This window comes from Mustela nivalis (assembly GCF_964662115.1).
Source record: "Mustela nivalis genome assembly, chromosome: X".
Taxonomy (NCBI): Eukaryota; Metazoa; Chordata; class Mammalia; order Carnivora; family Mustelidae; genus Mustela; species Mustela nivalis.
This window is the reverse complement of record NC_139040.1, coordinates 131,531,072-131,546,255: the sequence shown is the minus strand read 5'-3', so window position 1 is coordinate 131,546,255 and position 15,184 is coordinate 131,531,072. Positions and strand designations below refer to the sequence as shown.

The 15,184-nt window shown below is 47.0% G+C and overlaps 1 protein-coding gene across 1 annotated transcript in view; it reads right to left on the bottom strand.

Annotated features, from left to right (window-relative positions):
* LOC309855840 (cAMP-dependent protein kinase catalytic subunit PRKX-like) overlaps positions 1–15,184 on the bottom strand; it is a 77,388-nt gene that overhangs the window by 48,483 nt on the left and 13,721 nt on the right. The window contains exon 2 of the mRNA XM_082716492.1: positions 843–1,011. Coding sequence (XP_082572618.1) covers positions 843–1,011 — 169 coding nt within the window. The remainder of the gene's footprint in view (positions 1–842; positions 1,012–15,184) is intronic.

Genomic DNA, 15,184 nt, shown 5'->3' with positions numbered 1-15,184 from the left:
TGGCACTTCCCCCCCACTGCAGGTGGCTTTCCGAGATGGGACCACGGGTGGCAGGGTGGAGGGAAAGAGATAGCAAGCAGAAGGTAAACCCAGAGGTCAGTCCATGATGAGCCCTAAGTGGCTCGGGTCAGATTCCGGGGTCACTATTCCCCGTGGATCTGTAGGCACCAATGAAGGTCACCAGACAGACATCTGGGGAGGATCACCATGGCTGGAAGATGAAGAATGCCTTGGAAGGAAGGAAGAAAGGATGCTAGGGCAAAACCAGGTGAGAGGCCAGTATTGGACATCAGGGCAGAGACAGGGGGCCCCAGCTCAAGCAGGGGCTGTGGGTTGGGAATGAGAAGGAACAAGAAGAAGATGGTGGAGGGGAGACATGGACCCTGGTTGGAAGGCACCCACAATGTGGATGGGGAAAAAGAGAGCCCTATCTGGGCCTCCCATCTCTGGCACCTGGGTGCAGAATCGTCTTATCCTGTATTAGGAAACAGGGTGGGAGAACAGAGATTTATTTGTTCAGTGCGGGGAACCCTCAACTGGGCACATCTGTGGTGTGTCCAAATGGAGATACAGTCGTCCTCGAGAAACCCAAGGAGTGACCTGATGAATGAGGCTGAACTGGTGATGGTGACCCAGAAGGGGATGAGGGGAATGGAGTGTCTGGTGGGACCACTCACATTCCTACTGCTCACCCAGGATGGGAGCAAGGCCCAGGCAGAGGCTCTGGTCCCAGCCGGCCAGAGGGCCAGCTGTGACCTCACTTCCCACACCCACCCCCGACCCGGCATCTCAGAGAGGGAGAGGACCCAGAGAAGGCAGTGGAGGGGGTGGGAGAGACTCACAGCTTGACCAGGAAGGGGTGGCTGACTTCCTTCAGCACCGACTTCTCGTTGTGTACATGTTGCTCCTGCTTTAGGCGGATGACGTCAGGGATGCTCATGACCTTCAGAGCAAAGAAATGCTTGGCTGTCTTGTCCTTGACCAGCTGCACCCGTCCAAATGTCCCGGTGCCTGGAGGGGGAGACAGCACACCAGGCTGCATCAGGACCTTAAGAGAATCCATCAGCTTCTGCAGCTCCCAACCGTGGTATATGGCGGGTAAGAGTATTTCCAAGAAGCTCCATTCAGGAACTTTCAGGTGAGGGCATGTACGACACACACGTCAACAAAGACATATCAAAGGCAGGTTGACAAAGATCTGCCTTGGAAATTTTCTTGAATTAGAGGGAAAGCTGGCCATCCCCTCTACATATGGGCCACTGTGGAGACTACGCGCATAAGCACACACTCATACAGGACAGGTGGGATGCAGAAGTGTGGTAAAGATGTGTTGTGGCATTTCTCTTTGGGATTTCTTGATTAAGGCAAAGGTATTGGGCACGTGACGCTCATGAAGAAGGCTTTTGAACACGTTAATTAATGCCTGCTCAAAGTGTTTGGTCTTTATTTTAGAATTTGCTAAGGACTGGAAAATGGGATAGATACCTACATGATACAGGAAAAGATGGCTACTTGGGTCGGATATAAAGAGAGAGAGGGCTGAGATTGGGGTGAAATTTTAAAATACAACTATGCAAGGAAATCCGACACGCGTTTGTACCCTGGTGGGACATTTCCAACCCAAATGCACCTTCTTTCTCCACCGTCAAGCTGTCCTGTTCCTCTGTGCCTCAGTGTGGGGCATGGTGTCCACCTGTCAAACTGGTGGGCAACCACTTAATGCAAACATGAGATCAAAGATCCAAAGGAATTCTTTCTGTGACTAGAGCAAAGGTAAAGTAGAGGGGCAGAAAAATGTAAATTGGTACGTGTGAACGTTGGGATCCCGGGTGCCCAGTGAGCTTATCCATGTCGGCTGGGTTTTCCATCACCATGTGTCTAAGCAATGAGGCACGGGAAGGGGTCTTTCTGGGGAAGAAAGTCTGGGGAACGGTGAACAAGAAGGCTCTCTGGTTGGAAAAATGGCAATTAACCTAAGAGGGAGAAAGGAAGAAAGATCTGTGGGGAAGACAAAGGACTCTCTCCTCCCTCCCAACACAACCACACAGCGGCGGACATCCTTTCTTCTTGCACAGGGTTAGGACCTACGTACGGTAACATGAGCAAGAGCACGGAGTCACACTCAAGCAAAAACATTTTGTTTTAGCGTTTTCTATAAATGAGCATTGCCAGGCTGTGAAATATATCTCCTTGCCTCCTTGGCGGCGGGGAGGGGCGGGGCCCACGATGAGTAACCTTGGCTTTTAGGCAGAGTTTCCGATCATGAATATTTTACCCTAGGAGGAGCAGAGAGGGAGTGGTGAAAACCCAGGAAAGCAAGTGTTGTGTAAGGAGCAGCGAATGATGAGGCGTGTGCTCATTGGAAGGTCACTGGGAAGTGAACACGGAATTGAAACAGGGTAAGGCAGTCGCATGGGGTGAGATGCTGTGGAATGGGGTCCCAAATGGGAGGTGGGGTGGGGCGGGCTATGGGGGGGGGGGAAGGCTGTAAAGAGGATGAACCGGCAGAGCTTAAAGGTCTTTAGGAAGACACTGAGGTTTCTGTTGGGCTAGGTGCACATAGCTGGGGACACCAGCATCTGCTGAAAGATTTGCCCTTTGTTTGATCTGTGAACTGGGGCAAACACATGAATTCCTGGGCTTCTATGGTCCCTCTCTCCAACAGGACAGAGCATGGTGCAACCTGTAAGTCCTGCCATGTTGTCTCATTTTTATGGTAGAAAGAAGACCATGTGGCTTCCCCCTCCTTTCTCTCTCCGGTACCATTCCTCCTGATCACCTTTCTCACCACCCCCGGGAAAGGAGCCCCTTCATCACTGGGTTTGCATTTATTGGATCATATTTTGCGTTTTCAGCCCTAGTGTCGGACCTGCATCTGGATGTTCCCTGTGCCTACGTGAAAGACAACACCAACTATGACTCAGATTTTTCCACAGCAACGTGGAAACAACGAAGCTGGAGGCAACATCTTTCAAACTCTGTCTGAGCAGGGTCAGCTGAAAGCACACAGAACTCCAAACGGGTTACTAATGCACCCAGGCAGCTGGAGCCTGAGCTACCCTGGGGGAGGCAGGAGTCCCTGGACGCCACAGTCAGGTGACCGGACCACACAGGATAGGAGTCTCATTCAAGGTGGATGAAACTAGCACTCTACAATTTTCAGCTCGGCCAGCTTAAATGCACAGAACACAAGACAACATTAATGGTGTTGGTTGTAAGGCATAAAGGTGGTGGAAGGAAAATGGGCAGAGATTTCTCCACTTGGTGTTGGGAGCCTCACCAGTATATACCCCCAGGTCTCAGTAACTCCCTTCAGAAAGTAGAAAAGTCCATTTTTTTTTAACTTTGTTGCAGGTCAGGATGGCCACAGGATCTGCCTCTGCCCAGTAAGATACACAATGGAATAGCAGTCAGCCATTAGAAAGAAAGAAAGAAAGAAAGAAAGAAAGAAAGAAAGAAAGAAAGAAAGATTCCTACCATTTGCAATAACATGGATGGACCTTGAGGACACTATGCTGAGTGAAATAAGTCAAAGGCAAAGAGAGAATGATCTCACTTATATGTAGATTCTAAAAAGGAAAAAAAAAAAAAAAACCTCATAGAAAAGAGTTCAGATTTGGGGTTATTGGAGGTGGGGTACGGGAGAAGAGACATTGGATAAAGATGGTCAAAAGGTGCAAAGTTCCAACTGTAAGATAACTAAGTCCCGGGACATTACCATACAACCTGATGACTACAGTTAACACTGCTATAGGATATATGTCAAAGCTGCTAAGAGAGTAACCTAGAAGTCCTCACAATAAGAAAAATAACTTTCTTTAGCTACATGAGGAGATGGATGTTAACTACTTTGAGGTAATCATTTCAAAATACCTATTTGTCTACTCATTATGCTGTACACCTTACACTCACACAGTGCTGTCAATAACATCTCAATAAAACTGGAAAGAAAAAGTCTTTACGCCCAACAGGCTTTAAATAAAATAACACATGCAAAGCCCACCACACGGCATCTCAGTGGAGGTAATAAATGAATCTTCCATCAGCATAAAATGAAGTCAGCTTTGTAAATGTTCTGTGTGATGGCGGTTATGTAACTCTATGCATTTGTCAACAAGTCATCAATGGAGACACTTAAAATGCATGAATTTTGTTGTGTGTATATTATATCAAGAACATTAATTGTCCCCCCCACCAAAAAAATTTAGGGTGATATAGGTTTTTTTAAGTAAGCTCCATTAAACATAACTGGCATTTATTTCTACTCCTTATTCTTTGGGGTAGGAGATGCCGACATCTATCAACCATTGACTGAATGACAGAACATACCCTATGGGAAAAGGATCCTACACCAGACTATGGGGACTGGAGACAAATCTCCTGCTACAGGGCAAAAGAGAGAAGGGCTGATATTCCCACTTCCACATTATCATAATTCCAAAGTCTGACATGTGCAAAACACTTCCGAAGAAGTTTCCGCAAACATGCAGCTGAAGATATGTCATCTGAAAAGAGATGTTATGGTGTTGCTCACCTTCTGAGGCAGATTCTCTACACCACGTCTGTAATATTGGGGAACGGAAGTCCACCTGGGATATCAACTCACCATACAGTACCCATGGCTCTGGGAGGACCAACTAGGACCAACAAGAACTAGAAATGCCCAGGGTGTGAGAAGTGCTCTTACTTAGAGAATCACGGGAAAAACATTACTGTAAGTTTAGCCACGATAAAAATGCTCCAGTCAACACACCAACTTCCAAAATATCAGAGACCACCATTTTGTGTGTGTGGGGGGGGGTCCATGTTGGGATTGGACTGTAACTTGGGGCAGTAGGCTCATGTTTTCCATACCCGTGTGATTAATCCCTGGGCACATGTTAGTTGGATAAATGTGCGGATGACTGAATTCATGGATACGCCAACGGAGGAAACCATTTAATGGAAGGAGCAGCAGAATATCTCTTGCCTAAACCAACGGAGGTCCTTTTGCAAATGTGGGCAAAGTCAGAGGAACCCACATAGATAGAGAAGCAGGCGAGAGGAGGAAGTTAGATCCCAGGGTGGCATCTCGGTCCTATGTTCCTGTACGGCATAAACACCTTTCGCCCTAAATACCTCAGATTTCACAAAGAATGCACCATAGAGCATTTAAAGCATCTCCATATATTTGTAAAAAGAAAAAAAAATATCTCCACTGTAATCCAAGTGAGGTCCAGACAGGTGTTAATGGGATCAAGAGAAGCCAGTTCCTAGTTTCATGGACACTCTTTGATTATGGAAGATATTACCTCTGGGAGTGAGGGCACACGGGGACTCTCCCATCTTGTGGTTTACAACATCTTGTGATTCTTAAATTATGAATAGTCATATATTTTACTTAAACAGTTTTAGAAAAAGTCATCTCGATCATTATACCCTAGATGGGAACCTAGGTTGTCATCTTCGAAAAGCCCTATTACATGGCACCAGGGTGGCTCAGTCCATTAAGCACCCAACTTTTGGTTTCAGCTCAAGTCTTGATCTCAGGGTGGTGAGGTCTCACCCCACATCAGGCTCTGGGCTTAGCATGCAGTCTGCTTAGGATTCTTTCTCTGTCTCCCTCTGCCCTTCTCCTCACTCATGCACACTATCTAAAAATAAATAAATTGAATCTTAAAAAAAAAAAAAAAGGAAAGAAAGTAACCCTATCACCTAAGGCCACAGATGCAGGATCTGACTACAGATATTTTGCAAAAGGAATCCATAAAGTCTCTTGCTCCAAGAACATCTGTTCAGTCTGATTAGCTGGAAGTCCGGTGACTGGAGCAGGTCACCTGCCGCCTTCTCTCTTATCTGAGTGGACCTTCCTTTGCTACCATAAAAACAAAGAAACAAACAAACAAAAAAAAAATTAGGAGGGACAACATCCCGAGCCAGCTGCTAAGAATCTTTCCCTCCTGGATAGTTCCTTTTAGGTTACTTTTTTTTTTTTTTTTTTTTTTCCACCACACATTTAGTCTACTGCTAAATTTAGTTCAATGATTTCACTGTTTTTCGACAGCCGTGAAAAGAGGCATTTCCTGTAGTTTCCTATAAAAGACTCTTCGTGATGTTCTTCCTGCTGTCCCTGTAAGTTTTTAAGCAAGTGCCACTAATTGATGAGTCCATCCTAGCCCGTGGCCCTGAGCCTGACTGCTGGTAACTGCAGAAATGAAGAAATGAGAATGAAATGAAATTCTGTTCCCCCTGACACTCCCAGAGACAGAAACATGCCTCTCGCTGGCCTCCCTTCAAGCAGAGTTCCCCCACAGATGGGCGCCCCATGAGTTCTTCCACTATAAACATAAAACTAACTACAAGCGGGACATGCTCTCAGTTCCCAAGGAGCTCATAATCAAACAGACACACAAGAACCACAACACAGCACAGGTCCAAAAGAGCATTCAAACTGAGCACAGGAGTTTAAATACCTAACCCACGACCTCGCTGTTTACACGCTGTGGAAAAGAACAAGAGAAGAATAAGGAAAAGGTAGCAATTGATCCCAACTAAAGAGCCCCTGGCAGCCAGCCCGGACAGGTCAGAGTGAACCACCACCAGCTGCAATCACATAAAAGTATTCACATGTACACAAATAATTACAAAGGCATTTCTATTTAAACAAAGACAAAGAGGTGCCTGGGTGGTTGAGTCGGTTAAGCGTCTGACTCCTGATTTCAGCTCAGGTCGTGATCTCAGGGTCATGAGTTCAAGCCCTACACTGGGCTCCATGCTGGGTGTGGTGCCTGCTTAAAAAAAAAAAAAAAAAGAAAAGAAAAAAGAAAAAAGAAAGAAGAAAAAGAAAAAGTAAACACAAAGACAGACATGGATACTAGGTTTGATTTGAATGTGTCTGTATTCAGGACTCCTTCCTCCTCCGCAAAGGCATAGCCAAAATTAAATGCCACTTCATTTATTTATTTAATCTGGCTATGACAATAGGGCTTTATTCTGTGCCATGGAATGGACTCTGACTGGGTTACAGAGAAACTGTGTTCCCTGATCCCAGGGTAAGAAGAGTCACAGAAGGCGTTAAAGATGGAGAGATGCACAGTCATGTGACAGATAATGGGTGGATGGATGGATGGATGGATGGACACATGGATGGATGGATGGATGAATGGTTGGATGGATGGATGGATGGATGGTTGGATGGATGGATGGATGGATGGATGAATGGTTGGATGGATGGATGGATGGATGGTTGGATGGATGGATGGACACATGGATGGATGGATGGATGAATGGTTGGATGGATGGATGGATGGATGGTTGGATGGATGGATGGATGGATGGATGAATGGTTGGATGGATGGATGGATGGATGGTTGGATGGATGGATGGACTCATGGATGGATGGATGGATGGATGGATGAATGGATGGATGGATGGATGGATGGATGGATGATGGATGTATGATGGATAGTTAGATGGATGGATGGATGGTGGTGGATGGATGGATGGACAGATGGATGGATGGACAGACAGACGAATACATGGGTGGGTGGGTGGATGGATGGACAGAGACATTGAGTGATTGAAGAGATATATGAGACAGATAATGGATGGACAGAAGCATGGAGGAGAAGATAATAGAAGCTCCTAGATCAGCACAGACAGACACAGATCACAGGCAGATTATTGACAGACAGTTGATATAAGTAAGAGAGAGGAGATCAATAATGGATGGATGGGGTGGACGGACGCAGAGACAAAAAGATTAGACAGCTAGTAGATAAAGAGAGATATAGACAAATGAACAGGTGGTTGATACATACATTGATAGATGAGGTAGAACAACAATGAGATAGGTAAGAGATGGGTGAACGGACAGATGGACAGAATGACACCAGCTTATAAACAGACAGACAGATACTAATTCCCTTTTTAAGCATATTCCCCAAACAGAAAAGAAAACTTCACCAAAACCCACTTGGCATTAACACTTAACTTCCTGCTTCACATAATAATAGGCCACACAAGGTTGGGACGCTCAAAACTACTCAAGAGCTTCAAGCACAGAGAGAAAAAAACAAGAAACCAGCACAAGACCGAGCCCGTGTCCGCCCCCCATCCTGGAAGAGCCTACACCCAGCACGCCATGCGTGAGTAGAACAGTAACACACGGACGACGGCACTTAAACACACCAGCTGCGACTGCTAGGAAGGGAAGTGAGAGTCGCTCCTGACACGCGGGAGGGACGGCACAGCCATGTCTGAGTTAAAGACCCATGCAGCTCACCATCACCCGCATCCTGCATAGTTACCTAATATGCAGTGTCCCCTCAATCAGGACGCTCCGTGCACTATCCAACGGGCATCCCAGATGCTAATGAAACAGGGCAGGCACCTTCCAGGGGAGGATAGGAGGGTGCAGGAGACCCTGCGCCGCTGAAATGGGGGGGGGTGGTCAACAGGCCAACGGTGGATGGGAAATCTACAGGACAGCTTCGCAGCAGGGCTGCAGAGACATGGGAAGGAAATGTTGGGGTGCATGCTTTCCCTACGCATACTGCAGAGAAGCACGCTTCAAAGGCAGTGTCTCCAGGAGTGAATAGAGCACCCCTCACCTCCCTGCCCATTGCTTGGCCAGCCACTGTGCCCTGCCCTGCATTTCCAGGGAACACGTTCCTTCCTTCTCCTTCAACTTGGTGTGGTACATTAAGGTACAGAGGGTGACAGAGGGAGTCTACAGCAAGCAGTACTGACCACGACCCTTCCCGGGTGGCACCCCCCAAGAAGCTACTGAAGGGTCTGGACCACGCTTCAGATCCAAAGACTGTCTGAGGATGGTACACCCCTGTCCTCCTCCCCTGCCGTGGCCCAAGATGCACTAACAGTACATGACTTGGTGGGAAAATGACACATTCATTGAGCAGGTGCTTGATGTGGTCTGAAGGAATTCAGCAAGACTGGTACCCAGCAGGAAGGCCCTCGGACTCCATGAGTGACCCAGACAGCTGACCCTTCAGGAACGCGAGGATTAGCTGTGCCGACCCCTATGCAGCCAAACAATGCATGCGACTTCTGACTGCCGCAAAACGCAACTACTGATAGCCCATGGTTGACCAGAAGCCTACCTCAGGACAGCTGACTCCCACACAACGTGCATGTTCTATGCATTATTTACTGTACTTTTACAATACAGTGAACTACAGAAAAGAAAATGTGATTAATAAAATGCTACGGGAAATACATTTACAGTACTGTACTGCATTTATTGTTAAAAAAATTAGAATAAAATAAAAATCATATATAAGTGACCCCTCCCAGTTCAAACCCACGGTGTTAAGAGTTCACTACTATAACACAATGCATGAATTTATCACTGTAAAACTCTCCTGTTTTGTTTTTGACTTTTTTTAGAGGGGGGCATTTCCCCCTCCTGGTAATCTCAGAAAAGGTTATAAGCTATAATACATGAAATAGCATCTAACACATGCAATCCTCCTTCAAAAACCCACTTTTTAAAATTCTTGTTGGGGGCACCAGGGTGGCTCAGTGGGTTAAGCAACTGCCTTCACCTCAGGTCATGCTCTCAGAGTCTTGGGATCGAGCCCCACATCGAGCTCTCTGCTCAGCCTACCTCCCCATCTCTCTCTGCCTGCCTCTCTGCCTACTTGTGATCTCTGTCAAATAAATAAATAAATCTTTTTAAAAAATCTTAAAAAAAAAAAAAAGAAGAATCTGCCTTCGGCTCTGATCATGATCCCAGGGTCTTGGGATCAAGCCCCACATTGGGCTCCCTGATTAGTAGGGAGTCTGCTTCTCCCTCTCCCTCTGCTGCTCTGCCTGCTTGTGCTCTCTCTCTCTCACTCGCTCACTCTGTCAAGTAAATAAATAAAATCTTTAAAAATAAATAAAAATAAAATTCTTGCTGTACACAACTATAATCAGACTTCTGTTTTTGGGGGACAAGGCCCTTGAAAAAAATGTGTGCTAATTCTGTGACTGAATTTAAAACACAGAACTGGACACTTTGAAAGGGTGAAACATATGGCCTGTGAATTGTACCTCAATAAGCAAAATTTACAGAAAAGAGGTTTTGGATAATCTCATGAAGATTCTTTTTTTTTTTTTTTAAACTTAGAATATTTATTTCAAAGATCAGGTGAAAAGACTGGACTAATTCATCTCAACTCTGGGTGGGAGGTGGGTTGTGTGAATTTAGACGGCTTTGTGTTTTGTTTTGTTTTGTTTTGTTTTTTTTAAACGAGTAACTCCCTCAGAATTTTGCTGAGTCAACTGACATTCGATTTCCCTATTTCAAAAGATAAAAATAGAACAGCCATTTTGAAAGCACAATTCTACAAGTTATTTACTAAATTATCCTCTCCCCTATCAGAGATACAGAACGGATAATCAGGAAGGAAACACACACACACATACACACACACACAGGAAGTTTCCACCCGCCCCCAAAAGGAGCAAATGTCCCACAAGGGAAATGCCTGGAATTCCTGGCTCGGCTGTGGTGTTCCTATAAGCACGGTATCTGCAGCTTTGAGCTCTGAATGTCACTTGGGTGAATCTTCCCCAAGAAGAACAAAGGTGGGTCTTCACACATTCCCAATTTAAAAGCTAGGCAGCCCTAGATGCAGCCCAACGCTGGTTCCAGGATGGGATGGAATGTCACAGTCACCCCTGAAATGCTCCAAAATGTACTACAGCCCTTTAGATCAGGGTTTCTCAACCTCAGCACTGTGGACATTTGGGACTGCATGACTCTCCCGGGCGGGGCGTCAGCGTCTCTGGTCTCCACCCACCATATGCCTGGAGCAACCCTACACCCAGCTGCATCAAACAAAATTGTCCCCTGACCTTGTCAGGTGTCCACGGAGGAGCAGAAACACCACTCGTTGAAAACCACTGCCAAGTGACTGCTAGAGGATAATTACACAGCCAGATAGAGGACTGATAGATGATAGACGATAGACAGATAATGGACGGACAGATGGGTGGACAGATGGGCGGATGGATGATGGACGGATGGATAAAAGGATCAATGATGGATAAATGGATGGATGGATGGATGGATGGATAGACAGACAGATGGACGGATGGACGGATGGACAGACGGGTGGACGGACAGATGGATAAATGAATCAATGGTGGAAGGACGGATGGATGGACAGACAGAAGGATGAATGGATGGACGGATGATGGTCGGATGGATAACTGGATCAATAATGGATAATTGGATGGATGGATGGATGGATGGACAGATATACGGATGGATGGATGAATGGATGGACAGACCGACAGACTAATGGAGGAGGGGATGGATGGACAGACAGACAAATCACACAGAATCTCTCTCACTAAGGCAGCTTCCTCCATTTGATGCCCACATCTCAGCCTCCCAAACTGCAGCTGAGACACGGCAAAGTGTCCAGTAGGGGCAGAATTGTCCCCCATCAAGACCCACTGCCCAGTAGAACTTGCCATGGGATAGGAAGCTTCTCCATCCTGCTGTCTGCTGCCAGTAGGCACGCACTGACAGGGGGCTGCTGAGGATCTGAAATACTGACTGGCTAATGAGACACTACTCTTACCGTGTTCCATGGTGCTAATGGCTGCCATATTGGACAGCTTTAAGTTCTACCATTGGGCTCACGCTCAGTTCCTGTTACCAAGGGTTAACTACCAGGTTAGAAATACTTAGAAAACTCCACCGTTGACCACAAATGAGTTAGGCAGTCCCTGGGGTGAAAATATTCATCCCAAGGGTATAACCTCACTTTCTGAACAAAGATCCAGTCAACACAATGAGGTCCGGCATTTTCCCCCACCATTGGTCTGACTGTGTGCCAGGTGTTCTACACGACTGCAAAGCAGCAAGGAGCAACTTAAGTCTGGTTTCCACGTTCACTGGGGTTAGTTACAATCAGGCCAGAAAGATGGACAGTAACCATCAATTTTAATAGCTGTGACAACACTGATGAGCTCATTTGGGTTTAATGAGCTTGCTCAGGTTTGATGACTCCATAAGACAGGTGTGTAGAAGAAGAAACAAATGGACCTTATATTAATGTAAGGGTCAGAAAAGACTTTTTTTTTTTAAGGATTTTATTTATTTGAGACAGAATGTGTCTGAGAGAGACCATAAGCTCAAGGAAGGGTAGAGGGAGAGCAAACTCCCCACTGAGCAGAGAGCCCGATGCTGGGCTCGATCCCAGGAACCTGGGATCACGCTGTGAGCTGAAGGCAGAGGGTTATCCAACTGAGCCCCCCGGGCACCCAAGACGTTTCCTTTTGAGGAAGTTTTGGATGGAAACTGGAGAGTGGAGCAGACTGAAGACTACGTTGGAGGGTCACTGGAAAGAAGTAAAGGGAATGAGGCGGGAGCCACACAGAGCACTGGAATTTCGGAGGAGCACTAGAGAGCACAGCAAGAGAAGGGAGGGACTGTGAAACCCCTTGAGTGAGCTCTTCATGCCAAGGGCAGCAGGAAATCACCCAATGACAGGAAGTGCCTGTGGGGGTGGCTTTGGGTTCTGTGTGCTTTTGTTTTGTTTTAAAGATGTCCTTGTCATGATAGAAGCCACTGAGAGGAAGAGCCAGGGCAGTGTGGGGGCTGTGATACCAATCAGGACAGAGGCTAGAGCCAAGGGTGAAGAGCAGGGGTGACAGGGAGATGCAGAGCCAAGATGGCGGCAATGGAGGGGGGTGGTGGGCAGCAGAGGGAGGGTGGACAAGACTCCAGGGGATGGTGTCAGCATGAGAAGCTGCGGTCATCTACCAGAAGCCTTGGCAGGTGTTCAGGGATCTGCTGAGTGGTTTGGTTTGGGGGAAGAAGGTCCACAATTCCACATGGCACCATCCTGTGGACATGTCAAGAATGAAGGGTGTCATGGGCTGAATTGTGTCCACCCAGAGAGGCAGGTCCATGTCCTGACCCCTAGTACATGCGAATGTGGTGTTATTTGGAAACAGGGTCTTTGCAGATGGAATGAAGTTGAAGATTTCAAGAAGAGGTCATTCTGCTTTAGGATGGCCCTAAATCCAATGATAAGGGTAAGACACAGAAGAGAAGGGACACAGATACAGAGAAGAAGCCACATGAAGATGGAGGCAGAGATGGAAAGACGTGGCCACCAGCCCAGGAGTGCCTGGAGCCCCAGAAGCTGGAAGAGGCAGGAAGGACCCTCCCTGCAGACCTGAGGAGGAACATGGCCCTCCCCACCTGGATCTCAGACTCTGGTCTCCAGAGCTGGGGGTGCATAAATTTCTGTTCTTGTAAGCCACCAGGTTTGCAGGGATTTGTCAGAACAGCCCCAGGAATGTACAACAATGGGCTTCCTGGTTTTGGGGAGACGTGGACTCCCAACAGACACTGCTTCAGAGACATGCCCCCCATGCTCACTCAAGAGAAAGGTGTAGATCAGAGCTGTGCCTCTGGCAGCCAACACCTCCATGGTGAGTGGACATGAAGCAATCAGGACCAAGACACCCTTTGATCTGGGGGAATTTACTGTTTTAATTATTTAAACTTTCCGCAATCCCATTCACAATGGTTTCTCTTTCGCTGTTACATCCTATTTTCGCTGATGGGAACAGTATCTTCTCCAACTTCCCTGAAAACAGGACTCTAAAAAGGTCTCCTGTGTTCCTCTTTTTGTTTTCATCAGTCTTCTCTTAGGTGCCCTGAATTATCTGCCTTTCCTCGGATCACATGTCTTTACTTATCTCGATGCCTCACACAGGGTAACCTCCTGATAAACACCGGGTTTGCGGTCTCTTCCCACTGAAGAAGAAGACGGACACCAGGAAGAGTGACTCAGAAAGTTTCCATGTGTGAGGGAGGCTGGAGGTGCGGAGAGCAAAAGCATTAGGAGAACTTGGTCCTGGAGCGCCTCAGAAGCTGTGTGCTTCCTCGCCACTTGTGTTTACCCGAAACCCTACTCAGCCCTGAACATCTGCTATCAGATCCCAGTTCCTTCTTGGCACCTTGATTACAACCCTGAACACAATGACCTTTTCTCAGTTATCTGTATTAGTAAGCTTCTGGGAAATGTAAACTACACCCTATCTTTTAATGTCCCCCAAATAAACTCTGCAGTTCCTTGCCCAGAGGACACGCTAATTATCACTTTCAGAACAGCCTAAATGATGCCTTTGCAAAGATAACCCAAACCTACATCACGATGGGGACACCCAGAGTTCCTAAGAAGCGATGCAATTGGTATCATTCGATTTTGAACCAAGCGACCCGTTCCCTTCGGTGGCGCAAGATGAAAAACGAGAATTCAAGCCACATAATTGGGGCATAGTGAGGCGTTTCATTCCCTGAAGGCTCTCTGGACATAAGATTCCCCATCAGTCAGTCCCTGTTGGTGGTCCGTCAAGAACCCCTTAGACTGGGGCACTGGTTTAAAACAAGAGTTTTCAAGCTCCCCGATCTCAAGATTCTTTGGCAAAGACCTTCAGAAACAGATCCGGGACCGTAACCCATGTCTGCTTGCTTGTGGGCGTCGCTCTCTGGAGATAGTAACCATATCAGCAAGCAAAGCAGAAATGTCTAAAACACAAGAGCAGCAAGGATGATAGTCTTCTGATGGTCACAGGTGATACCGTCCCAAGGTCGGGGAGCCTCCGGAAACAGCCACATGCCCAGGCAAGAGAAAGAGAAAGAGAGAAAAGGATGAAAAATATCTTCATGGTACCATGAAAGGACCCTTGACTCATGGAGTCACCAGAAGGCTCTCCACACCCCACCTGGAGAACCACTTTGGTCTTGGTGATGAGCTCATAGTAGCGAGCCATCATGCAACCAACGAGTTCACTCAAGAGGTGTTCAATGAACTGCAAATGCAGGGAAGACATGCCGTATACGAAATCCGGGCATCCTGAAAGTCTTGACCAAAGAACATGTTCTTGGAGAAATCACAGCCAGATGTAGAAAGTCTTCCATTCACTGCTGCTAAGGGTTCCCACTTCAAGCCACAGCCTCTAGGATGAAAGGCGCTCCTGGACAACATGATGAGACTCTGCTTGCCCCCCAACCATCTCCCTCCAACCTTCCTTCCCCATCTCCAGGGATATCCAGTTCCCAGAGCTCAATCCTGCTTCCCCAATGACTACGGGGCTCCCACATCATCCCCCAGGAGGCTTCAGGAGGGAAGGGGCCTGAGGGTCCAAGACAGACACCGGAAACTATTCC